Source organism: Callorhinus ursinus, unplaced genomic scaffold (assembly GCF_003265705.2).
Source record: "Callorhinus ursinus isolate GAN/ISIS: 27379988/994484 unplaced genomic scaffold, GSC_fseal_2.0 scaffold14, whole genome shotgun sequence".
Taxonomy (NCBI): Eukaryota; Metazoa; Chordata; class Mammalia; order Carnivora; family Otariidae; genus Callorhinus; species Callorhinus ursinus.
Genome location: NW_027397076.1, coordinates 33,269,434 through 33,296,776, shown reverse-complemented (window position 1 = coordinate 33,296,776; position 27,343 = coordinate 33,269,434). Strand labels below are relative to the sequence as shown.

General features: G+C 44.8%; 1 protein-coding gene across 3 annotated transcripts in view; it reads left to right on the top strand.

Annotated features, from left to right (window-relative positions):
* TPH2 (tryptophan hydroxylase 2) overlaps positions 1–27,343 on the top strand; it is an 89,621-nt gene that overhangs the window by 6,662 nt on the left and 55,616 nt on the right. For all 3 annotated transcript variants that reach the window (XM_025883195.2, XM_025883196.2, XM_025883197.2), the window contains exons 5-6: positions 3,699–3,766; positions 24,215–24,411. In XM_025883195.2, coding sequence (XP_025738980.1) covers positions 3,699–3,766; positions 24,215–24,411 — 265 coding nt within the window. The remainder of the gene's footprint in view (positions 1–3,698; positions 3,767–24,214; positions 24,412–27,343) is intronic.

Below are 27,343 nucleotides of genomic sequence, written 5' to 3'. Positions count from 1 at the left end.
CTACAACATCTTTAATTAGAGGGAAAGTTTCAGTCAAATTAGTCATTTGGTATAATATACCAATTCAGACCAATTCATAACGTACCATTCAAGCAAATGGTCAAACAGACCTAATTCATTTGCATTATTTTCAAGAAGCTTAATTTACTCAGAGACACAGTGTGTTACATTTGCCAATCCAAAACTTCAGAATAATTCACAGTAAGTCACATGTAGGGCTCCTGAACACTTAAAGTGCCTTTAAGAATCATCCGTTTTTTATCTCCCCCCCCCCCCCCCCCCCCCCCCCCCCCCCCGCCCCGCTACTTTCAGAGGAGTCAGACTTCACAAAGAAGCCTGATTTAAGAGATTAACAGTAATAGGACTTTCCAGATACCAGGTGTTAACTTGCAGGATGACCTTGGGCGAGTCCCTCTACCTCTGTGCCTCAAATTCTTTATGTAAAAAGTGGAAATAAAATCCTTATTGACCTCCAAGGGGCATTGGAAAAGCCTAGTTAATAAAACAACTGGAAAGCATTTTGGCAAGAGTAAATGCCTAATCCCAGGAATGGAAATGCTGTATTAAATCATTCAGATCAATGCCTGGATAGTAAAGGATTTCTTGCGAACCTCCTATTTCCAAATGCTCCCCTTAGTCTAGTTCTTCAATTACTCAACCCGGAGAAAGGGGGTCAGCTTTGTTAGTGTAACAACCACAGGAACCAATGACCTTGTGAAGAAATTGATTCCGATACTCAGTGTAAACTTTCCTGTGTTTAATTCTGTTCCATTACTCCTAATTATACCCACCTTAGGACGTCCCTTATTTTCTGTGCAGCCAGTTGAAATAATTGCAAGTACTTAGCTATCTCCGACCTCTCTCATCATTTTTTTTTTTTTTTTACCACATGTATTTCTTTTATAAGCACACCAAATGTTCGTTATGCAAAATCTGGTATTGGTAAGTTGATGTTTTTTGTAAGTTATTATTTGGTGAGCATGGAAAAAGTGGTCGAAGGACCTTTGGTGCCTGGGAATACTCCCAGTTCTGAGACAGGGATTACTGTGTCAGGATGGTGCCCTGTACTAAGGTGGCTCGGAAGGAGCTGGAATGGGAGAGTCAGGTTGCCGAGGCTCCCTAGAAAGGGTTAAACATCTCTCTAGGTCAGTGTCTCCCAAACTTTGCCGGACAAACCACCTGGAAGATCTTTTCAAAGTGCAAAGTGAGGTTCTGCGTGTCTAGTGAGCTCCCAGTTGAGGCTTACGCTGGAGGTCCGCTACACTTTGAGTAGCAAGGATCCAGACTGGGAGGGTCTCTCAAAGGGTGGTTCAAGGCCCAGCCATAAAGTGCTTATTAAAAATGCAGTTCCTTGGGGCTCATCTGAAGCCTACTGAATCAGAACTTTCAGGATGGACCCTGCAATCTGCATTTAAAAGGATTCACAGGAGATTCTGATGAGCTCTAGTGTTTGAAAACTAATGTTCTAGCTCAGTGATTCTCAACATTAGCTTTCCATTCAAATAATCTATGGGGAATTAAAAAAAAAAATACTGAGGCCGGGATCTCACCCCAGAGTGCTTAGATCATAACCTCAGGGAATGTGTCTAGGTTCAGAGTATTCTTTAAAGCTCCCCAAGGGATTCTAATATTTCACCAGGGTCGAACTATTTGGGATAGCTACTTGAGTGCCAACTCGTACTTGGCTGAGCACTTTAGGGTGCTGGGTAGCTCTTCAGTTCCCCTTGATTTAAACTGAGAGAGGAAGGATAGGTGTGGGGCAGACACTCTCTGGGGATTAGGGTTGCCAGATTTAGTAAATACATATATAGGATGCCCAATTAAATTTGAATTTCAGGTAAACAAGGAATCATTTCTTAGTATAAGTATGCCCCAACTATTGCATGGGTGTCCTCTGTGTTATCTGGTAACTTTATCCCTGCCTTCAGTCCAGAATAGATGGCCAAAGAATGCTCTGTCTCTGTGATCACTGGTGTAGCTAGCGTCCCTGTTTTATTTTGCTAGTCCACAGTTCAATCCTGGCAGCTCTGGATTGCCAATGATATTTGCATAATCACTGCCATACTAGGCTAATGAGGCATGTTGAGTAAATCACTCTCCTGCATGCCTGGAAAAGGTGCAGGTGTTTGCCAAGGAGAGACAGTCAAGAATCTTCAGGAAGCCCAGCCGATAACGATGCTTGCAGGGTGATGTCTGGTTTGGCAGGAATTGGGGAACAGCTGCTGTGCTTTTCATATGACTCTTTGCCTTTTGTCATGGCCTGCTTTCCTTCTGAGTAATAAAGGTGCTTGGAACTCCCGTTTTGCTCTCCTAGGCGGCCCAGTATTCCTAGTGACTTGAAGCTCCTACTTTCTCCTCTAGAGCAGGAGACCTTCTTTAGGTCACAGACACATTTGGGAATGCGGTAGCTTGGTCACAGCATTTTGTGTGTACATATTTTAAGGCCTCGTAAGCCTGCCTGTGAACACCACTTTGAAAACTCCCAATTCATAACAGAGGAAAGAAAGGTTAGCTTCTCTGGCAGGCATACTTCATTTCTTCGGGGTGTCTGGGTGATCTCAGGGTACTCTCTCTCTGTCTCCCACTAACAATAATGCTCTTAGAGAGAAAGGCTGTTAGCAGTGGAAGTTCTTTATCTCAGCCCAGCAGACGGTCCTCAAGGCCAGTTCTCCTTCAACCATACAAGAGAACAGAGTGATTTTCTCTGTGTTTGAGGTGCCTCCTTGAACAGCCCACTTTTGCAGAAGCGTGCAAGCCGTAGCCGAGGTGATCTGGGCTTCCGGGGGCCTGTCTCAGCTCTCCTCTCAGAGCCCATGATCCCAGCGGCCTGTCCCGCCCAGCCTCCATTCTCCACTGCTTCCTGGTTACCCTTCGAGCTCGCAGGGTTGCAGACGTAAGAAGTTAAATGGAAACAATTCCTTCTGGGTTTCCAGTAGTTTGAAGAAACCAGCCCAGAAAGAATTGATTGAAAGTACCTGAAGGAAAGGAAAGTGGAAGGTCTGTTGACAAGAGCAGAGATTCTTGAGTAAACCGGGAAGTTCCTCTCAGGAGTATTCCACCTGACAGAACAGTGACAGTCAGGATGTTTAACTTCCCAAGTGCATGATGACGGACAGATGTCTTGCAGTTCCTAAAGACTAAATAGAATCAAGGGGAACTCAGAGCGGAATGGAGCTCATGTGCTATCGTGTGCATGAATCCCTTATAATCGATTTTGCATTATGTGGCTATTCTCATAAAAAACAGCAAAACCTCTTTAATCCATGCTAATTTGGGGGATTCAATGATTATCCTGAATGATAGAATTTTTAACAAATGTGCATTTATTGGCTATTTACCCAAAGCAATTACATTTAGGTTAACTTACTAAATAACCATGTTAAAGGGACCTGTTTTAATGAACAGGATAAGATTAACTCGTGATTAACATCAATTACATGTAAATGATACTTGAAAACCAAAGATGCCATTCACTTTAGCCTGAATTCCCATGCATCCCAAATTAGTACAACTCAAATATAATGAGGTTTTACTGTAAGGCCAGTTCGCTTCTGCCTGTGCCATCAAGATGGTCATCCAAGGATAAAATTCACATTTGACTCCAACATTCAATAAACACCACGGTGATTTTCGTTCAGGCCTGCTGCGGCGGATTTTTTGGCACTCTGTTAAATAACTTAATCTCTTTTCTGTTTAAGGGATTTAAGGACAATGTCTATCGACAGAGAAGAAAGTATTTTGTGGATGTGGCCATGGGTTACAAATAGTAAGTACCTGTGTAACTCTTTTCTGCGACTTGTGGCTGGCTAATTAGGGGAAACCTGCTGTGTTAAACAGACCCGCCTTGTCTTCACTTTAACTTTTGCAGAAGGCAGACACGAACCATTTTAAACCCTCACCGACCTGGTGGGGTTTAAATGCCAACACTGATGTTTCACATCCAGGTGTAATTGGAAAATAATGAGACCCACAGGCCACATGCCAAGCACTCCATTTTCACCGTTGTGTTTGCCGCTCTGCCAAGGCATGGGGCCATTTTTGTATATATGCTGCAGGGTCCGGAAAATGTGTTTGAATTGTACTTTTGATTTGACTTGTCAGTAACCCCCTTCAATGTCCAGCTTCCCTGGTGAAAATAGAAGAGTCAGCAGGAATGGTGCAAGGGTTCATGTAAGCAGCCTTAATAGAAAATAAATGTTTGCTCTACATGGAAAGGGAAATTTCTGTAAACTGGAGGGCTTATGGGAGAGTTTCATACCTAATCCCAGATCCCGGTTGGGATGAAGTTGGAGAACCTCAGGACTGGGGTTAGCACGGTGCCTCGTGCATGGCGTGTGATAGGATTACCGGCCGTAATGTAATGTGTTGACTGCAGAGAGTATCATCCTTTGCTTTTTTCTCTTCCCTCCCTCTCTCTCTTTTTTTTTTAAAGAATATGACACACAAGGGCTTAAAGCCAAGTCAAAGGATTCCACATCACACCTCTGACTGAGTCAGTTGTGTGCTCATTTCTAACTTCCTTTCATGCTTTGGCGCTCTTTCCTCCTTCCTCCCAAGCCCCGGGCATCCTTCGTTCTTTCTCCCCCATGTTTATGATCCTAAAACCCAGGACCACTTGGCAGGTGCTTTTCCACACGTGTCTACTCCATTTTTGTTTTCCTCTGTTCCAGGCAGCTTCTTGACTGCCTTTAGCCTCCTGTGGCTTTCTCCAGCCCCCCACCCCAACAATGTCAATGTGCACAAGGCTCGTCCTGGCCCATGCCTCCTTCCCACCCTCAGCACCATCACTCACGAACACCACCTCCCACTGTTTCACAGTCAAATTACCAAGAGAGGACCCTGATGGGCTGGGCTCAGTTTTTCACATCAGGGTCTGATAATTGATTATGAGCCTTCAGCTTGGCTCCCCTTGCTTCACAGACTGTCCCTGGGGAATCAGGTCCTACATGAGTCCTTAGAAGGGGTGTGAGCAGGACTGGCCTTTAGGGTATCACCTGCCCACGACATGATAAAAGTTCAGTGCTTGGCAGAGCCTTTTTCTTTAGGAGAAGAGATGGATAAGTATGTCTTTTATGCATAGATGGTATATGTATTATACCTATGTAAAAAAATATGTATGTGTGTGTATCTATAAAGAATTTTGATAGCATAGTGATCAAGGAACTATCTCAAATGTTACTTATTTCTTCTTGAAACAGCCCAGAAACAGGACAAGGCAAGCTGATATTGTGGTGACACTAACAGAACTGGTATATCTGAGTCAGCCACTTTCAAGGGGCATTGACCATGGGGACTCTTTTGGTTTTAAAGAAAACATACTGATATGGGCAGAAGAGGAAAAAAGCATATAATCAAAATGATGGAGGGTGAAGTTCTTAAAGCATTAACAGGAGTTTGCATTTGCCACCTTCCCTTAGCTAAAGAGGAAAATTGAGGTGCAGTGTCTGTGGAAAGCGAAAGTATAAATTGCGGTTGGAAGTGGTAGAGATTTTTTTTTCCTGCAAAAAGCTTTATTGTTTCTGTTTGGTCCACTACTCAGAAGAAGGCTCCAGGGTGGCTAAAAAGCTGCCGCATGGCTGCAGGAAGAGGCTCAGGCAGGAGCCCTCGCACCAGGGGGATGCCAGAGGGGCCTCTCAAAGGGTGAGCCTTTGGAAGAGACACCCACCCAGCCCAGCCTCGGGGGCCACCAGCCTGCGGAGTTAGCCAGGCGGTTGCCATCTTCTTGCTGAGTCTCGCCTGCTCATATGGGAAGTGGTTCTTCAGGAATCACAGAGCTGGGGGTCTGCGTGGGCAGAACCTGGGCACTGCAGATCTAGAAGGGCCTGCTTCTGGCTCTTGTCTAGAATCGCGGCAGCTTCCGTGGGATGGCTTCTGTGCGTCCTGGAGGAGGGCCTGGCTGAGGCGTTTGTACCTCTACAAGAGGTGCTGAGCACCCTCGTGCTTCTCCTCGGCCGATTTGGGGAGGAAGTGGCCCACGCCTTCCAGAGCCACACCAGCGTGATAGAAATAGAAGGCTGGAGAGAGGTAGGTGCAGGAGGCCCGCAGATGCATGCTGACCAGGCCATTGACGGTGGCCTCCACCTCGGGGGAATAATTCTGACCAATCTGTGAGCTCCTGGTTGGTGGCCAATAAGGAAGCTAAGCTCAAAAGATGGCGTTGGCTGGTTCCAGAGGCCAAGGGTGGCTGAGAAGATGGCTCTGAACATTATGACTGGAGAAGAGGTTGGAGGGTAATGGGAGGCGGGAAGGGGCATCCCCGGATCTGGCTCCTGTTTACAGGCCTGGGGAGTGCTTAGGTTCAAAGGCCCTGACTCAGTAAGTAGAGGTTCAAGAGGCTGAGGTAAGCAGGAAACTGCCAATTCATCATTTTACAGAGAGAAACTACTCTCATACGATTCACAAAAGTCCCCGTTGTCATGACCCCAGAGAGGCTAAACATTAACCTGATGGTGATTTGGTGGCTATAGAGTCAAAGCAAAGGGTGTTTAACGAAGAGAGTCTGGAATCCAGGGGCTTTATAACCCTCTCCCTGGACAGTGCTGAGTCCAGACTGATGACCTCCAACAGCAAAGAGATGAAAAACAACAAACCATGATGAAAACAACAGCATTGGAGCCAGCCGGTCAGGGGTTCAAGTTCCGACTGCATGGCTTCCTCGCTGGGTGATCATTGTCACTGGGCCTGTTTCTTCATCCGAGAAGAGCGTCCCCGCATACGTATGACCCATCTCCCGGGGTGGTAGCAGGGATTGCCCTGCTGTGCCTAGCACAGGGCCTGGCACGTGATTTGTGATCGTGCCACTCAGTATCAATATATCTTCCCCTGCCCCTTTTCCACAGGCTGTCTTCCGTTTCCCGTTGGAACAATTGTTGAATTCCTTAGCTATGTTAACCCCATTGTTTATGCTGCCATCTTAACAAATACTGTAGCTCCAACGTCCCTAGAAGTCATCCTTGGATGAAAACTCCTTTGGTTCCCCATTTAAAGACTGTTGCCTATACTGAAGCATTTAGGGCAGACCAACATCCTTCTTTATGGAAAGATTTCATAGAAAGCAATCATGTTCCCCTGTGTGTGTGTGTGTGTGTGTGTGTGTGTGTGTGAGGCTGCCAAAATACAGATACCAGAAGCACAAGGCAACTAATGATCTGTTAAGTTGACAGAGGGGGCAAGGTGCCTAGCAGGGGTGGATAAATTTGGAAAGCCACAAACCTAGGGCCTGTGGAAAGTAGAGAGAAAAGAATCATTCCTTAATGCCTTTTATGTCAATGCTGCTGTGGCTTCTCTCGGTAGGAGTTTGAGGAATGTTAAAGGCTAGCTATTTGTGTGTGTGTGTGTGCTCACACAAGCACACAGAGGGCTGGAGGTCAAGCTTGAGTTAGGGGCTGGTGGGTGTGGGGCACAGGTGCTAACAAATCCCAAGTGGGCCTGGCAGGTTTGCCATAAAGCAAGTTAGGTGTCCTTTTCGTTCACAAAGAATAAAGATGCAATTTCTAATTGAAATAGGTATTTTTCTAGTGCTGATGGCTTTCTGAGAGAGCAAAGGAAAGGGATGTACACAATAAGTACTTAAAATAAGCTCTTTAGCGTGGCTTCTGGCAGCATGCTGCAATCTGGTTTTCCAAACCGACGTTTGGAACCACTGGTCTGAGAAGCAGATTAGTTGAAATTGAGGGGATCCTGAAAAATCCGGCATGTGAGGTCCCAGCAAATACAACTGGGGGATAGAACGAGAGACCATTCTGACATGTGGAGAACAATTCAATTCCCTATTGATAATTTGTTTAGGCTTTCTGGACCCCGAGCAGGTCAAATAGATGGTCGGAAATGGAGACGAAGATGGAGTCCGGATGTCTGGGGTTGTTGGTAGGGATCGGCAGGCTGCAGTCTGAGGTGTCTGAAGGTAAGGGGAGGGAGAAAGGAATGAAAGACCGAATAATAGATATTGAAACCATGGCCAAGAAGCCCTCCGGGGGACTCGTCTTGAATACTGTATTTTCTATGCTAGTCTTGAAAAGATAAAAGCAGGGGGGAAGAATCAACACAAGCAGAGAAAATGGAAAAATTCCAGTCTCTGATGAAAAAACCCAGCAGGCTCAAGGTCTGTTCTTCCCGTGAACCCGGAGAGGAGCGGGAGCGGGGAAGGCGGCCGCACGCTGAGAGCTGTCGATAGGGGGCACTCAGGCGCGTAGCTGATTGACAGCGCGGCCGAGAACAGGATTGATTACCCAGGGCCAGAGCCGCGTGGCCGCGAGTGTCGGGGGGAGGCCTAATTGCCTCACCAATAATGGCAGAGGAAACCTTCCTGAGTGCAAATACATTCTCCGTCGAAGACCCCAGAACGCCCGCCCTGGCTTGAGAGGGCACCGCTCCTAAACTCGCGTGGGAGAGGATGCGCATCACACACCCTGTCCTCCCCGACCCAAATAAAAGAAATTTTGGGGGGTGGGGGGAAACAAAGAAAGAAGTAGCCGGTGATTAGACGGTGTGGAGCGCATACAGACAGTTCAGAGACTATGCAAGTGCGCCGGGGGCAGATGGCGTGTGGAGGAAGAGAGAATTATGACGGGGAGGGGGTAGCTGTGAGGTTTGTCTGAAACGATCCAGCTTTCTGCCATTGGCACCTTCATATTTTAACCTTGGCGTTCGCTTGGCTGCATTTCTGTAGGGTTCGCAATTGCTGTATTAGTGGGGAAGAAGAATCAGTAATACATTTTTTTTTTCCAATTGGCTAGAAATAAACACATTTTTCTTTGAGGGCTATTATAATGATTATTCCTCAACAATATGCATGCATATTTAATTATATTTTTGGTGGGGGTGGTGGTAGTTATTTCAATCCATCTTACTCTCTTGGAAAGAGGCCCCGAGCTCTGACTTTAATTATGCCACTCTTGTTTGCTTCAATTGATTTTGAATATTATTGTGATTGTGTTTTGTTATGAATGTACTTTCTTCTGGCTGAAATTAAGGTGGTACGTGAACCTTATGTCCTTCTCACGGGGCTGCTTCCTCTGATTTATTTTATTTTTTTTATAGTCCATGGAATCTGAAATGTAAATAGGTCAATGCAATGTCAATGAGTAAGTTAAACAAGGCAGTTGCAACAGGCCAGAATTTGCTTAAAGTTGGAAAATTCCCTAACTTGCCAAGAAAACTTCTCTGACTTCAAATTCTGGGAGAACCACTTGAATCCATCTCTCAGCCCCAGTTTTCTCCTCTGTGGAATGGGAATAATAGTATCTCCTCTGACTTTCTCCTGCGAGTATTTTGAGGATTAAATGAAATCAATGGAGCATTGCTATACAGTGTACTTTATCCTTCTCTCTCTCAAAACAATAATCAAAGAATCTAGACCAAAAGCATGGGGTTTACTCAGCCCCCTGGCCCACTTGGAGGGCCTTGGTTGCTTTCTCCAGTTTTTCTTTCAATCTGAGAGGCAGGGTGTGGTGTGTTTAGGAGGGCAGAAGCTGGACTGGACTGCCTGCGGTGAATTCCACCCTTAAACACTTGCCAGCTGAGTGACTCCTGCAAACGATTTGTCTTCTGTGCCTCAGTTTCCATATCTGTACAATGGGGATAACTCTACTACTGCTTTATAGGATTGTTTTAAGGATTAAGTGAGCCAACATAATAACAGCACTTAGAACACTGCATAGGAAATGCTACATAAGTATTTGCTAATATTATTATAATTTTTCTCACTTCAACTGGTCTCTCCTTTTTGTGTATCCTCATGCTCCAAATCTTTTTTTTTAAGATTTTTTTTAAAGATCATTTATTTATTTTGGAGAGAGAGCACATGTGCTTATGAGCCAGAGGAGGGGAAGAGGGAAAGAATCTCAAGCAGACTCTCACTAAGCGTGGAGCCCAACGTGGGGCTTGATCTCACAACCCTGAGGTCGTGGCCTGAATCAAAATCAAGAGTCGAATATGTACCCAACTGAACCACTCAGGTGCCCCTCCAAATCTTTTTATTATCTTTTAGTTAATACCCTTCTCCACTCCCCTTCACCAAGACTCTTTAAGCCCTGAAATTGTCTGATTTTTATACTGTATTAGTTATTTATTGTTGTGTAACAAATTACTCCAAAATTGAGCAGCTTAAAACAACAAGCATTTATTATCTCACAAAGTTTCTGAGGGTCAGGAATTAGGGAGTGGCTTAGCTGGGTGATTCTGTATCAGGGTCTCTCATGAGGCTGGAGTCAGTGTTGACCAAAGAAGGTTAGGGCTGGAAGATCTGTTTCCAGGATGATCACTCACATGTCTATTGGCAGGAGGCCAAATTTTCTTACAAAATGGGTCCTTGCACTAAGGCTGCCATGTGTCTTCAAGATATGGCAGCTGGCTTCCCCCAAATCAAGTGGTCCCAAAGAAAGCAAGGTAGAATCTACCCTGCCTTTTATAACCTAGCCTCAGAAGTGACATACCATCACTCCTGATGTACTCTGTTGGTTTCATAGCCCAACCCTGCTACACTGTGGGAGGGGACTACACATGGGGATGAAGGCCAGGAGGCAGGCTTCCCTGGGGACCATCTTGGAGGTTGGCTACCATATACATTTAACTTGTGTTCAATTTTATTTCTTCAAGACCCTCTCTATCAGCTGTATCACAACAGGCGCTAATGTATTATCCATAGAAGTAATCCTCCTGGAAGCAGAGGTGTGGGAGAACATGTGGCAGAGTGTATAGACTTTGAAGATAGACAGTACTGGGTTTGACTTCCTGCTCCACCACTTACAAGCTCTGTGGCCATGAGCACTGACCTAGTTCCTCTGAGTCTCAGTGCTCTTTTTTTCCTTAAGATTTATTTATTCATTTGAGAGAGAGAGAGAGAGAGAGAGAGAGAGAGCGCACAGGCAGGAAGGGAGGAGGGACAGAGGGAGAGGGAGAGAGAAAATCTCAAGCAGACTCCTCGCTGAGTATGGAGCCCGATGCAGGGCTCAATCTCATGACCCTGAGATCATGACCTGAACCAAAATCAAGAGTCGGACGCTCAACCAATTGAACCACCTAGGCACTGCTGAGTCCCAGTGCTCTTACCTTAAAAAGGGCACAGTATTTACCTTGTGTGGTTGGGAGGATTGGCAGTGATTACAGGGCCCAGATGCTGGCTGGTACAAGCTGGGGTTGAATCTCTGATAGATATGACTATTATTATCATGTGTTAAGTAGCTAATGGTTCCTCGATTCCCATATAATCATTTAAGCTCATTTAAAATGGATAAAGGACCTTAAGAAGTGAGTGAATTATGGAATTTCAGGCTCCATGGTGGGCTGGGTTAAAGGAGCTTTTCAAAAATATATGTGTGTGTGTACACTTTTCAGTTTCCTGTAACTCATGCACACAGCTTGCTTCTTCAGTTGACAAACTGGCCCCCTCCCAGGCCTTCCCAGGCCTTCCCAGCCCAGAGAGTCTCAGCTAAGGTTAGAGGGTGTAGCTTGCAGGCAGCTGTGTTGGATCAGTCCCTGAAGGGCTGAGGGTGGTAGAAGCGTTTGCTGTCGGGACCTCTCAGCTGGCATATTTGGGTAGTTTTAGCCTCCTTTGGTTAAATTCCTGCCATGTGCTGGACACTGTTCAACACTTTGCTCATGTTCGCTCATTTAAGTTCACAAAAAGCCTTTGGGATAGGTGCCGTTCTTGTACTCATTTTGAAGACAAGGAAACTGAACTTCAGAGACATTAAGAAATTTACTGAAGGCGACACAGCTGATCATGTTACCTGCATAAACACCAGCTGTGGATGCTTTAATTTCTCCGAAATGGAGCAGTTGAGGAGTAGAACGAAAGCAAATACTGTCGGCCTCGGTTCATTTCCCAGATGAACAGAATAGTTTCCGAGTAAGGTCATTTCCGGGGCTGTCAAGTGTGCTTCTCTTAAAGACTCTTTCTTTGCCCAAGAAGCCACATCTATTCTTTTGTCCGTCTGGACGTGGATGTGGCGCTTCCTCTTGACACAGGCGGTATCGTAAACACAGGTTGAAAAGCGCAGTCACAGCACAGAGAGACTCGGCATTTTAAAAAGTCATTCTCTTTACAGAGTTCTCGGCATATTTGGAAATGCACGGCTCTTGTGTGTATTTAGTTCACTTCAGGCTTTAGTGAGCCAGGACTCAACCCAGCCAGGTGTGACTTCCGGTCTCTGGCACGTCCTGGGGGGGGCGGGGGGGAGCTGGAGGGGCACGTGGGCGGGGCCCCGCAGGCCAGAGCCACGCCCCAGTCTGCGCAGAGCTTCTGCCCGGCTCCACCCCATCCGGCGCTCTTCTCCTCCCGCCTTTCCCGGCCTGACTCTTGCGGGAGACAGGATGGATGGAAATAAACACAGCTGGGCTGACGCTTGTAAAACGATTGCCAGGGGTTTGTCCCTCTCTGGCTCTTTCTAGTCGCCAAACTATTTATTTCTTGATTGTTTGATTTAACAGAATCGCACCCTTTGTGATTCATTTGCTGTGAGTGTAAGTACACAGATAAACAGAGACTCTAAAACAAAACAGTCCCGAATGGGGACTAGCATATTTGAAAAGTGCAATCGCCAGCCCAGCAGGCTCATTCAGTTTGGGGGAGCTTGTGAGTATTCTACTCTGCTCCATCAGAGAGAGAGAGAAACCTCTCGTTCGACATGGAGTGGAGATGAGTCTAACCTCCTTTCATCATCAAAGCAGAGGAGAACATTTTTTGCCACCCTCCTCTCTCCCCACCCCAGATACCCCACGTCAATACGAAGCTCTCTGGGACCAAAATGCCGTGCACTCTAAGACGTTGAATAGATACATAATAAGGAATGGATGTGCCTTCTGAGCCGGCATCTCGCTTCTCAGGAGGTCTTGTTTCCTCTTGTGCTACGTGACTCCGCAGGAGTCGCTCTAGTTTTGTAAAGAAAAGGAAGGAGGTGGATGATCAGAGACAAGCAAAGGTAGGCTCGAGACTGTGCGAGTAGGACTGTTTGGCAGATCCTGGGTAGAGCTGATGCTGCCCATGCCCACCACTGGGCACACGGGGCCTTCCCGACTCCCAGGTACTTGTGACGAGTTAGCTTTTGTTTGAGCTGGAGGATTACTGACGCTGAGTCTTTCCTAGGAAGCATTTGCAATTCTTGCAACTTGCAGAAATATAACTGGCGTGGCTCCACCTCTCCACCTTCCCAGAAATTTCAGTTGACCTTAGCATTTCTCATTTCATGCGAGAAGAGGTATGATTTATGGATCCTGCTTGGTTTCAGAATGTAGTGAAAAGAAATATATTACTAATAGGAGTTGTGAGTGCCACATTACCTATTTTTAGATAGGCAATCTTAATTGGAAACATCACAAATAGAAGGTAGAAAAAGGATGAAAGGGAAAAGTTATGCTTTCTTCACAGGGAAGAAAACTGGGGGGTTGTAAGTTTTTATCTTTAATTCCATTTTTCTCATCAGTTTCTTTGGCCGATGGTCACCTTGATGAATTGTGGGCTCTATTGTGAGGTGGGACCAAGCTTTAATTTTTCCCCTTCTCCACCTTTTTGAGAAGATGCATCTTAGAAGGCAAATATGTTTTCTCCCTGACTGAGCTAATTTTATCCCATTCCATTATCCTCCATTGATTTGCTTTCCCAGGTTTTGAATGAAACTGAGATATATGTGGCTGTTTGGGTACTTTGTGACTCCTGCATAAACACCAGTTGTTGATGCTTTAATTTCTCTGAAATGGAGCGGTAAATTGAAAAGTAGAACAAAACCAAATATTTGTTGTCCTGGGGTCATTTCCCAGAAGACTGGAATGGTTTCTGAGGAAGGTCACATTAGGGTTTTCAAGAGTGCCTCTTCCATTGAATCTAAATATCTTTCTCTGCTCAAGAGACCACACCTGTCTCCCCCCTTTTTTTCAATCTACATAGCAACTTCCATTTGACATGGGTGATATCATCCTCCAGTTGAAAATGAGAGCACCAGAATTAAATGACCGGGTTTTAAAAAAGTTATTCTGCTCTCTACAGAATTCTCAGCGTATTTGAAATGCACAGTTCTTGGAAGTATTTAAAAGATGTCAGGCTTTATGGAAGAATCATTTTCGTGCCAAATGTTTCTCTTTACCTGAAGTTCAGCTCAATGGCTGAAAGGAAGGGAGCCTGAGAATTGAAAGAAAGACAAAAGGGAAAATTGATTTGGAAAAGGTTTTCTCCTTGTCATTTTTTGAGCTTGGCGTGTTTTTTAGATGTGCGTGAATGCCTCAGTAGGATGTTGTCTGATTATAACATGGCTCCCACAGCTGGGGAAACATTAGCACAGTATGGCCTGGTGTTACTTACTGACAAGGACAGGGGTTGCACCAAATTCCACAGGGAATGAGGTATGAGTATTTTACTTTAAAATGATTTCCATGAACATGAAGGATTGAAATTACTTTCTACAAGTCATGTCTGAGAGGTGAATGGATTCACACACAAGAGCACTGTTTTGTCATCTCCAGACCTATTCCCGACCCCGCAGGGGTGGGATAAAATTGTATTCATTGCCGTACGCCTGGAGGAAGGGATCCATCTATACCGAGTAGCCAGTAGGTGCTAGGCATCCACCCAGGCACTTTACAGATGGCATCATTTGATCTCAGTGTTGTGTGGTTGTCTTATTTCCCTCAGTTTCAAGTGAGGAAGCAGAGGCCAAACTCAATGCTTCATACACTTTAGGTACTCAGTACCTTGCACTGAGGTGTATTGGTTAAGAGCGGGGTCTCTACTATGGACTCTGAGAAACAAACTGAGGGTTCTAGAGGAGAGGGGGTTGGGGGATGAGTTAGCCCGGTGATGGGTATTAGAGAGGGCACGTATTGAATGGAGCACTGGGTGTTATACGCCAACAATGAATCATGGAACACTACATCAAAAACTAATGATGTAATGTATGGTGACTAACATAACATAATAAAATTAAAAAAAAAAAAAAAAGAGCGGGGTCTCTAGAGCTAGCCTTCCATAATCTGAGTCCCAGCGGTGCCGCTCACTAGATGTTTGATCTTAGATTACTGTGTGTAAGCCTCAGTTTCCTTCACCATAAAATAGGGAGACTAACAGTAATTTAATCACTCTCTAAGGTGAGTGTTATATGACATTATCCAGGTGATGTGCTGTTATAATATTATTGTTACAGGAAGATGAATGGGTGGATGCTATTATTGGTCAAGGCGCAAGACGTGTGGGATTAAATCTGGAGGCCTTGGAGCCCCCAGCCTGGGTCTCTCCATATCAGTGCCCTGAGATTGCTGGCTGCTGTTGAATTTCAGCTTGTTTCTGGATTGCATTCTTTTGAGTCCCATTTCCTTTTGTGTGTTGAACATGCACGTAGCGGTGGATGTGAGACCCATTGTTATGGCTGTTCATAGTTAATTTCATGATAGTTTTTGCGGAAGAAAATCACTCCTCTAGAATGTGAAGAGGGCTTTCTGCAAGGTGAAAAAATGGTGGGAAGCCCTATCCTGGGGTGCACGGGACAAATAAAAACAAATAATTTCCAGGAGTTAAATTTTCACTCTCCCTGAGGCTCCCAAGGTGCAGTAGTTTATTTTCATTATGTCTCTTGTAAAGGAGCACAAATATTAACAATGTGAACAAAACAAACTAACATTTTTGTTTGCTACCATCTGAAAGTTCCTTAGGGCCCATAGACTCATTTGCGAAAATTCATGTGTGCAAAACTCATTTGCAAAAGCAAATAAAATATGTGATCACAAATGCTCTTTACCTGACTGGCCTAGGGGACTAGCTGAAAATGAGTTTGTGCCTTTACGTCTACTTCTATGGTGTAACGTACATGTCTCGGGCTGCCCGGTCTCCTTACCAAATGAACCCTCATCGAGCCATTTTATTTATGTCAGACCAACTCAATGGTTTGAAATCTGGATATAACTCAGACAGCTGTTATGTCATTGTACTGATTTGTGAGTTTCCTTTTTGAAAAATTGCTTTCAATCATCATGGCCTGTAGCTTTGGAAACATCTCTGCAAGTTCATTCCTTAAGAAGTCCAGCAAAGGAAACATCTCTTCATTTAGCTAAGTTTGGCTTTTATGTCCCTATGGGTTTGAATATGCTGCTTTCGAAATTTCCTCATGAAAACTGTGGCTACAAGTATAGGATATGCTTAGGAAGGCTGAGTTAAGAAAATTAGAAAAAAAGAAACCCTTACATATAAAGTATGTAGTACGTGGGGATAATTGGAAGCTACCAGGAAACTTACTAAAATCTCAGTCTTTGGACTTGTTTTTTCCATAGCAATTAAAATATGAGGCAGGGATGAAGTAAGACAAATGCATATCTGCTAGACTTTGTGATACACAACTATAATTCTTCTCAACCTTTACATTTGTGGCTTGTTTCAGCCAGATTGATTTACTTATTCAACAAATAATATTTGTTATGTATTCTAGACTCTGCTCTGGGTAGGAGGGATATAAAAATGAAAGAGCAAACAATCCCCTGTCTTCAAGGAGCATATGTTGTAATGGCGGAATAGATTTAGCAGATTAATATTTTGGATATGTTACTCCCCCCTTCACCCCTATGCCGCCCGCCCACGCCCCCCCCAGCCCTGCCCCGGGTAGTATTGACACTATTTCATCATAAAGTTATTGAGTGTCCTTTATGGTCTGAATCCTGAAGTGTAACTTTATCAAATGCAGGAGGCTTAGACTTTCTCATTGACTTCTGGGAAATCAGTAGAAAAAATGGCATTTGCTTTCTGGTTAAACTTTAATGGAATCCATTGACTCCACTTAGGATTTTTTTTTCCCTGGCTTGTGGCAACATATTTTCTGGTCTCGGAGGCACAAGCCATCTTCCTGTTCAACTCCCATTGACCCTACAGCTCTCTGCTCAAGACACCTGGCTGCAGGTGATACTATTTTGTGAAGGTGGGACCAACTGGCACAGTACGAGGTGACATTATGGTCACCAGCTACATGAGATCACAAATACTGATTGAAATTTCTGTACACCAGTGTGTGACCTCAGTTGTGAGAAGTGTAACAAATGCTTTGTGACAATCGATAGTAAGTTTTGTGAATGATGAATGTTTCTTTTCAAGAAATTACACTGGGGGGAGGGCTCCTGGGTAGCTCCAATTGGTTAAGCATCTGCCTTCAGCTCAGGTCACGATCTTGGGGTCCTGGGATCAAGCCCTGCACCGGGCTCCCTACTCAGCGGGGAGTCTGCTTCCTCTCTCCCTCTGCCACTCCCCTCTGCTCATGCGGTCTCTGTCTCTCAAATAAATAAAATCTTGAAAAAATTACATTGGATCGAAATAAAGATTCTTCTTAGAATAATGTCAGTCTCCTCTTCCATAGTCTTATATGTTTTCTTGGATGGGAAAGAAAGAGGCTGAATTACAGATAGCTCCCTGAAAATTATGCAGAATTCAGGGTATGCTCCTTGAGGAGGCAGCACATGCATGTGTCATAAGTCAAGAAGGAACAAAGATAGAGACCTCCTGCCTTCATGTTTCTATACTCTTTCTCCAAAGGCCCTGTCCAAAACCTTAGAGGAGGTGCTAATTGCTAATGAGTTGCAAAGTTGATGGGGTTTTACACTTCATCTCTTCTCATTTCTCACTTCTGCAAACTCCCAGGTGGAAGTGTCAATCAAGAGAGAAGGGCCTAAGGTAGGGAAGGAAGATGAGGCAGAGATGAGAGGGACAGTCTATTCCAGGCAGATAAACAGCTTTTGAATAAGTGAGGCATCTCCTGGCCCGAGGAACATGTAATGAAATCAAATAAAAAATGAGTTCATTCCTAATTGCTTCTATCAGATTCACCCATCTCCTTAACCGATTCTCTGTTTACCTTCTGCTCCATTTGGTTCTTGCCACTGAGGAGATCCAACTGTTTTCAAAGAACACAATCCGCCTTGTGTTGCAGCCAGTCTTGCCATCTTGATGGAAATACTGTCAATTGCAGCCTGTTACATCTTCCTCCACTGAATAAGTGAAGTGCTTCCCAACGCTGGAGTTCCTCTAATGAAAACGCAAGCAAAGAAACTGCATCTCACCTTTGGAATTCTAGACAGCAAGGGCTCCAGGAGACAGCCAGAGTGTACCACTATAATCAAATGTTTTCCAATCCCCCAAATTAAAAAAAAAAAAGTATAAGAAAAGTCCAGCCTTGTGGTTGGACCTGCTGGAGGAGAAGATCAAAGAAACCATTAAATAAAACAAAAAAGCGTTGTTGCTTATTCATCTGGCTAGAGGAAGAACTCCCACAATTTCAGCCTCAGTGGGGTATGTGTCTCTGGATTTCCGTATCCAAAACATATTTGTTAAACAACTTGAACAAGCTTGGGACTTACCTACAAAATCTATAAATATACTTTTGCCTCTGCACTTTCTATTTTGTCCCGTCTGTGGGGACCAAGCAGGTTTTCTAGGATCATACCCCTGCCTTGAGGAAGAGTGGCATTTTACCTCACAGGCAGAAAGATGCCTCCCACAGCCTTCGGTATTTCCAAAGAAAGTTCTTCGTCATCTCTGAGTAACCTATTGCTCCAGGGATTTTTCTCATCATCAAGCCTCGATTCTGTGGTGACCGCTGTTGTGCTTTTCCCAGTTCTGTCTTCACTGAGCGTTGGTTTCCTGTTGTGTTTCTAAAGAGTTAGTTTACCATTCTTTGGCAAGAGGGCTGAATCTGCAGTGAGTAGAAGCTCCTGAGAGTCGCATCTGTTTTTCTCCAGTGATTTAGGGATCTGTGAATAATAATTTTGGGGGTTATTGAGAATTCCGGGATCCCAACTAATTCCATGCAAGTGGAGGAGACTCCCTAAAGGTCTAATTATAGTATTTACATGACATTAGTTTGTTGAGAAGTTTCATCTTGTTGGGGTTTATTCCAGCGGTCAAATGGTTTTATTTTCCCCACTCGCTGCTTTCCACTGTATTATGTTGAATTCTCCTTTCCTGCTGGGAAGCAAGTTCCTTAGCAACATCTAATTTGCTATCATTTCCAATTATTAGTATAGTCTCATTTGGGGATTTAAGGCCTAGTCCCCATTCATTTAAAAAAAAAGATTAATCTCAAATTTGATTCAAAGTGTATCCTCCTTCCCCCTCTGTTATTTGGAGGGAGTGTGCATGTGTGCACCTTTCCTTCTCTCTTCTAGGACCTCACTCCCCTGAGCGCTGGGGGGCGGGGGGAGGCGGCTGAGACCTTTTTACAGGGTTGTTAGAAAATCAGTGGTGGGCAGACTGCAGGCCACACTCACCGTGGCTTAGACAGATTCTTTCTAATGGGGTGGCCTCTGTTGAAATGGTCTCTGCAGAGGGTTATGTATAGTTTCTTGGGCCAGCACCCCTCCCTCCACCTCCATCCCTGCAGACATGTGCCCTGCAGGCCTTGGCAGTGGTCATGCCACCGACCCCTTCTCTAGGTTGTGCATGCTAGAGCTTGGGAACCCCTCACAAAACAGGTGTGATGGGATCCCCTTTGCCTCCTGAGAGTTAGGCAGAACTAGATGGGACGAGACTTCTCCATTTTCCTCCCAGGCACATCACATCGGATTTCACAGAAATCTCTAGAGCCCACTGGGCATCTGGCTCCATGTTCATGTGAACCTCAAATGTCAGAGGATGCACGTCAAAGGTCCCCTCTTCTCTCTCATAGAGTACTATGCTCCTAGCTTCCAGATACCCTCATGTCTCTCTACTGGTGGCCACACCAGGGGGGTCCTGGGGTCCTGCTGCTCAGCCAGGGTCCAGCTGGGAAACGTGATGCCAGGCCCCACTTCTCCTGGGCAGTCCTCCTAAAATGTCATGGCGTAGCCTACTCTCCTCACTGGGGGAAGGGGAAAGAACCTGTCCTCTCCCTCAAACACTGGCCTTCCCCATAATCCTGTGCCTCTCTTATTTCCTGTTAGACTGGTGGGTGAGGTTTGGGGGTGGGTTGGGAAGGGTGGTAGGACAGAATTTTTTTTTATTAAAGGTTTTATTTTGAAGTAATCTGTACACCCAGTGTGGGGCTTGAATTTACAACCCTGAGAACAAGAGTCACATGTTCCAGCGAGGTGCCTCTGAGAGAACTTTTTAGTGGTAGGGCCATTTCTGCTGCCTTTTTTTTTTTTTTTTAAGGTTTATTTATTTATTTGAGAGAGAGAGAGAGAGCACACATGCCTGAGCAGGGGGAAAGGCATAGGGGCATGGAGAGAGAGAATCCTCAAGCAGACTCCCCGCTGAGCATGGAGACCGACGCAGAGCTCGATCTCACGACCCAGGAGATCATGGCCTAGCCTGAAACCAAGAGTTGGCTGCTTAACCGACTGAGCCACCCAGGTGCCTCTCTGCTGCCTCTTAATAAGCTGGCTAGCTCTAGTTGCTGGGGGCTTTCTCTAGAATGTGAAGTACTTAAGAGACTTTAATTTTGGGCCAGAGCAGAGTTTTAGGATGCTGAACTATGACACCTATTTCATATACATTAAAACGTGTACCCACACATAGATATAAAATGATTATGGGTATATTTCCTAGGCCCTAAAAAGATCAGGACACCCTCCTGTCATTCTTCTCATATACAATTCACACAAAAAAACCTTAATCCATGACAAGGGCAAAGAAGGGCAATGCATTCTGTTTTTCCCATGACTATAATTTTTATTTTTCCAAATGTCAAATTTCAAAGTTTTAAAAACATACATGCATTCCTAGTGCCCCAAACACTATCTCTGGTCTTACTGAGAGGAATTAATAAGTGAATCAGTATGCAAGTACTTTATGTGATCTACAGATACATGCAAGTACCATGATTACATGTGATTGTATATGCGATTTTCTATGTATAAATATGCATGCCTACAAGCCTTATTTCAGTTTGGTATATGAAAATAAGTTGGTTTCTGGAATACATTTTTTATTTCATTGGTATATACCAATCAAGTAAGACTACAGCCAGTCTTGAGCCAGACTGACTGGGTTTTAAGCCTGGCCCCATGATTTTAGGCACATACCTTAATTTCCCTGAGCCTCAATTTCCTCATGTGTAAATGGGGATAATAATAGTGTCTACCTCACGGAATTGTTGTGAGAATCAAGTGGATTAATTCATAAAAAAAAAAAAAAACAACCACTTAATTAACTTAGAAAAGTGCCTGGCCCATAGTGACCTCTGAAAGATGGCTTTTATTATATAATTTTATTAGCTACAGAGACAAATAGGAAATTTCTTATTTTTTCTTGGATCTTGGTATTTTGGCTATTAATCATAGAAATAAAATGGATAAAATTAGCATTTACTTTGTGATGAAGTTGACTTTTAAACATTTGCCTTAAAGAGTGACCTGGGGCTAGGGACTAGAGTGGAATGAGAAAGCTTGAGATGACCAGAGACAGACGTATCTGCCATCAGGGTAGCAATCCTACAATGCACCAGTGGAGAACTCAGAGAGTAGGCTACTGAGCCCCCAAGGCAGGGCGGTCAAGTGGAAACAAATGGAAATGTATGTGACCATCTATAGTCCCAGGACTAATGCTGGAAATTCGTTATTAAGTAACAGATCCGTAAAGCTCTTTGTTCCCGTTCTAGCTCACACTTGCCTTTCTTCTATTGCTTGCTGTTGGCTATATTCAGCTCCCCTTTGAAATGCGGAAGGTTTGCAGATTTCTATCGAAGGGAAAAGTTTGACGTAACGATTCTTCTCAAATGGCTTCTCAATATTTCTTTTACTGTTTCAGTCTCATCGCCTTCCTACCTCGTGCTTGTGCCCAGCTCTTATTAGCTTTGTTGGCTTACCTGACTCAAATTGATTTCGTTGAATTTTCTGGAACTGGAGGCAGACCGTTTATATATGTATTTCCTTGCATCCTTTCTATTTTTATCTTTCCATTTCAAGCTTTCGTTCTAAACTTATCACAGATGCTAAGCCTTAGCAGTCTTGATCTTCTCAGCAAATATTTGCCAGGTTGTAATTTTTTATTTGTTATCAACAGCCAAATTTAAACAAGGCTAATCTCTAATTTGGTTTGCGTGAGCCCCAGTCTTGGTACTTAGAGAAAGCAAATGCTAATTGCTTGTTCTTTCTTAAGTGTGTTCTTCCCTTGTCCCTCATGCACCTCAGTTCATTTTTTTTCAAATAAAATTAATTTGGGGCAGTAGGAACCACATTTGGATCGAAAGTTTAAAACAGAAAGTATTTTGGCAAGAACACCCTGAAGTATAGAGCTGGTTGGGGGATGGGGGATCTGTGTATTAACTTCATCTTGTTATTGTCCTCTCTCCCTTCTTTACTGCCTCGGTGGGGAAGGGGGCGGGGGCGCAGGCGTGGGGTGGGGGGGCGGGGTACTCCAGGTGGTCCCAGCTTGTTGAAGGGGTCCTGCAGCTGCTGCACCCTGAGTGGCAGCTGCTGCACCCTGAGTGGCAGCTGCTGCCCGAGCTTGGGTTCTGTAGATGGCAGAAGTAGCATTCCTAGTTTTATGTGTGTATATTTGGACTTCCATATGTTGTATGTATATATGTGCTGACGGCAGGGGCAGAACTTCTGACGGGTGGCAGAGTAGGCAGTGGGGAGGGGCAGTGCTGCAGGTGGCTGTTGAGGATGTCTTGATAGGTTTTTCAAAACCCTAATTTCACTTTTAAAATAGGTATCTTAATCGGAGGCTAAATTCGGATTCTCGTCTGTCAAAGAATAGCATGTCCATGCTGCCCTCCTTCTGCTGGTTCCCGGCTGCTTCTGGAGCTGTTTCCTGCTCATGGCTGCTGGCTGTTGTTACAGCACTTCCTCTGTCACCTTTCTGTCTGGGATCTGGCAGATCTCACCTGGCCCACGAGGCTTAGCCTCCTCCAGGAAGCTCTCCGTGCCCGTTCCAGTCCCGAGCCACCTCTCACTATTCTGACCTAGACGTCAGCACACTACTGCTTGTAGGTCAACCCTAGCCATCTGTCTGTTTTTGTAATGAAAGTTTGATTAGGATACAACGATGTTCATTTGTTTACATGTCCTCTCTGGCTCTCTTTGAGGTACAATGGCAAAACTGAACGGTTGTGACAGAGACCGTGTGGCACACAAAAACTTAAAATATTTAATTTACTTTCTGAACCTTTGCAGAAAAAGTTTGCTGACCCCCCTCCTAAAGTGAGAAAGTTTAATGTATGAACCTTCCAGCATGATGTGTAATGAATGCCCCTATTGTGCACTGTGCAGATCTCTCACTTTAGAATTCAGTATAGTTTTAAAAATTTATGTTATTTTTTTTAAAGATTTTATTTATTTATTTGACAGAGAGAGAGAGAGACAGCACAAGCAGGGGGAGCAGCAGGCAGAGGGAGGGGGAGAAGCAGGTTCCCCACTGAGCAAGGAGCCTGATGCAGAGCTTGACCTGAGCTGAAGGCAGACACTTAACTGAGCCACTGAGGTGCCCCCCATTTTTTTTAAAGATTTTATTTATTTATTTGAGAGAGAGAGAGAGAGAGATAGAGAGCATGAGAGGGAAGAGAGTCAGAGGGAGAAGCAGACCCCCCTGCTGAGCAGGGAGCCCGATGTGGGACTCGATCCCGGGACTCCGGGATCATGACCTGAGCCGAAGGCAGTTGCTTAACCAACTGAGCCACCCAGGCGCCCGGTGTCCCCCATTTTTTTAAAAGATTTTATTTTTATATAATCTCCATACCCAATGTGGGGCTCAAACTCACAACCCTGAGATCAAGAGTCACATGCTCTGACTGAGCCAGCCAGGCGCCCCAAGAATTCAGTATAGGTTTTTTTTTTTTTTTTAGTAGTTCCCAGACATTTTACTCACTGAACAACAACAACAAAAATCTCAAAATTACACTTGGAAATTGGGGTGGTTTCCCCACAAGGGACAAAGAGAACCCACAGGCAATTTCATTTTCTAGAGACAACATCCATTTATTGCCATCCTTAGGGGATTGCAGAAAAGGCTTCCAGAGCATAGCTTTGTACCTAAACCAGTTTCTTTCAACCAAGAATTCTTAATCTTTACTGATCTCAGTGTAAGAACATAAATGTTATCAAATTTCCATAACGATGTGTGAAGATGTAACTTAAATCATTTATATGGAAGTCCAAATATACACACAAAATTAAAAGGTTAGCATTTATTTAAAAAAATAATTCTTCCTGGGATCCTTTAAGACACTCAGGTGCCCCACTTTACAGGAGCTTGACTAATGGTAGGTGTGAGGTGAGAAGATATTTAACCCCGTTCCAGAGCTAGAGTCGTTCACTGGTCTTCTCTCCTGCCTAGCGGTCAGCCCATTCCCAGGGTGGAGTACACAGAGGAAGAGACGAAGACGTGGGGCGTCGTGTTCCGAGAGCTCTCCAAGCTCTATCCCACTCATGCTTGCCGGGAGTATTTGAAAAACTTCCCTCTGCTGACTAAATACTGTGGCTATAGGGAGGACAACGTGCCTCAACTCGAAGACGTCTCCGTGTTTCTGAAAGGTAAGGCTTCACACAGGCTGTCTCTTGCCCTCCTAGCCAACATCCTTGCTTGCCTCCCAAGGACACACGGGGGGGCAGCAATGGCCCATTTTACAAGAAAGGAAAAGCTCTCTTGGATTTAAAGAGAGGAGCACTGAGCCAGCAACTCCCCCGGGCCACCTGCGGGAAGAGCAGGGACTGTGGGCAGGGAGAGGGACCCAGCCATTCACACCACTCAGGGGCTTGGGGGGTCTCTCGTGGTTGGCTGTTCTAGATGTTAAACCCCAAAGGATATTTGCAAGTTCAGCTTTGAGCTCTTTCTGGTCCAGGAACTACTCTGTGGGGGCTACGTGGGGATGGAATGACCTCAAAGGTGACATTTTATTTGCTTCGTTAAAAATTACATATCGCATGAAGAAATATCATGGATAATGCTGAACACTAGTGACTTTCCTTTGGGGGAAACCAGTCAATTAATCAAAGAAATGTTTTTATATATACGTTATGTGCCGGGGCTATACTCATGGCTGATATAGTATGGAACAAGATGAGACAGAATGTCAGCTCAAGTTCATGTCCTTGTGTGATCACTCTCCTCACTGGCTCTCCTGGGACAGCAACTGGGGAAGTTTGTAGGGGTGGCGGGAGGAAGCCAGGTTTTACGGGGGCCCCACTCCCTCCTCTGAGCTTCCCCGGGGTTGCGTCCCCGGTTCTCCGTTCTTTTCTCTCCCCCTGTCTCAAGCGCACAGTTGTAAAAGTAAAAGCCTTGCTGCTTTCTTCTTTCTTGGAACTCCCTTCCTCGCCTGCCTACCCTCTTTCTATTGGTGACACTTTATTCTCTAGACTCCTCAGGCCCACCTATAAGGACCCCCCTCTGAATTCCTCCCTACCCTCCCCACTATGTAATCAATCTTTGTATTAATTTCCTATTGCTGCTATAAGACAACACCACAAATTTAGTGACTTAAATAAGACGAATGTATTACCTTACTGTGCTGGAGATGGGAGGTCTTGGCCGGGCTGCACTCTTTCTGGAGGCTTCTGTTTCTTGGCCTTTTTCAGCTTCTGGAGTCTACCTGCATTCCTTGGCTCCTGGCCTTTTCCTTACATGGCTCCAACCTCTTGCTTCCTTGGTCACATCTCCGTCTCTGACTCTGACCCTCCTGTGGTCCTTTTATCAGGACTCTTGTAATTATCTCAGATCCACCTGAGTCATCTGGGGTAATCGCTCCACCTGAAAATCCTGGAAAACCCGTTTTGCCGCATAGACACAGGTTCAGGGCGTGAGGCCGTGGGCATCTCTGGAGGCTATGACTCAGCTTGCTGCAGCCTCCACCAATGGCCACTTCTAGCTTTGCTACCCATCGTGAGCCTACCCACTGCCTGCACCCAAACTGAGGTCCCCATCTTACAACCTTGATGCCCGTATTTTCTCCCCTCCACTCTCTTGCCCTCTCTTTCCAGATGAAACTTCCTAAAGCATCATTCCCTTCCAGGCATCTCTGCTGAGAAGCTATCAGTGGCTCCCCTTTGATTTGACTGGGGTTGGACTTTTTTTTTTGGTAAAGGCCAGATAGTGAATATTTCCGTTTTTGTGAGCAAAATGGAGGCTCCTCTGTCAGTACTTAGATAACTGTTTAAGTGTGACCATTAAAAAAAAGTAAAAATTATTCTTAGCACGTAGGGTGTACAGGACAAGCTGGACTTGGACTATGGGCCATGGGTTGCTGATCTCTGGTTTATATGCTCCAGTTCTGAACTGCTCAGCCTCCATTCAAAGCCCACACCTGGCTTTCCGAGATTGTGTAGAGTGATGACTGCGCCATACAAACCCTCCGTTCTACCTGTGGGCTCTCCACACCTTTGCTTAGGTTTTGTCCCTTGCTAGAAAAATCCTCTCTCCTCCACCTATCAAATTCTACCTGTTCTTTAAGACTCAGAGCAAGTCCCGCCTCCTGTCTGAACCCTGATCCTAACCGTCACCAGGACCTTTCCTCTCGGAGTTCATCCTGGATCACGTGTGTATCAGGGGAGAGGTAGGCGTGGTCTGAGAGTAGGTACACAGAGAACCACGCCCAGCACGATGGGAGAGCCCCGTGTGTGAACGTCATCCATGATATTTGTTACTACGGGGAAAAAGACTGAGAGCCACTAATCAGTATCACTTAATTAGTGCTTAATTACATAATGCCTTATGTTGTTGTTTAACTGCATTATGTTCGCCCTAAAGGCCTTGCCTCTGGCATGTCCCTCTTTGTTTCCCACACTTATGTGCATATTATAGATTTACCATGAGCTTGATTGCTCATATATGGGAATTGCTTTTTACTGCGTTGTTTCCCAAACCCCAGTAATTAGAATACCATCCCATAATTTTTGCCACATCTGTCGCCCAACTTAATATTTTTATGAGAGGCCGTATGGTATAGCATGGATTCTGGCTGCAGAATGCCTGGACTGAATCCCCACTCTGCCAGTTCTTGGCTGTGTGACCTCAGATGAGTTCTCTTAACCTCTCTGTGCTCAGTTTCTTCTCTGCAAGTGGAGATAGTCATTTTATCTACCTCACAAGGTAGTTGGGAAGGGAAACTGATACTGATATACCTAGAAGCCCTAAAGTTATTTCTTTAAGAAAAAATTTATTTCTTTTTTAAATTTTTTATTTTTTTAAAGCTTTTATTTATTTATTTGACAGAGAGAGAGAGAGAGCACAAGCAAGGGGGGCGGCAGGCAGAGGGAGAGGGAGGAGCAGACTTCCAGCTGAGCAGGGGGCCTGATGGGGGTCTGGATCACAGGACCCTGGGATCATTACCTGAGCCAAAGGCAGACTCAACTGACTGAGCCACCCAGGTGCCCCTATTTCTTTCTTTCTTTCTTTCTTTCTTTCTTTCTTTCTTTCTTTCTTTCTTTCTTTCTTTCTTTCTTTCTTTCTTTCTTTCTTTCTTTCTTTCTT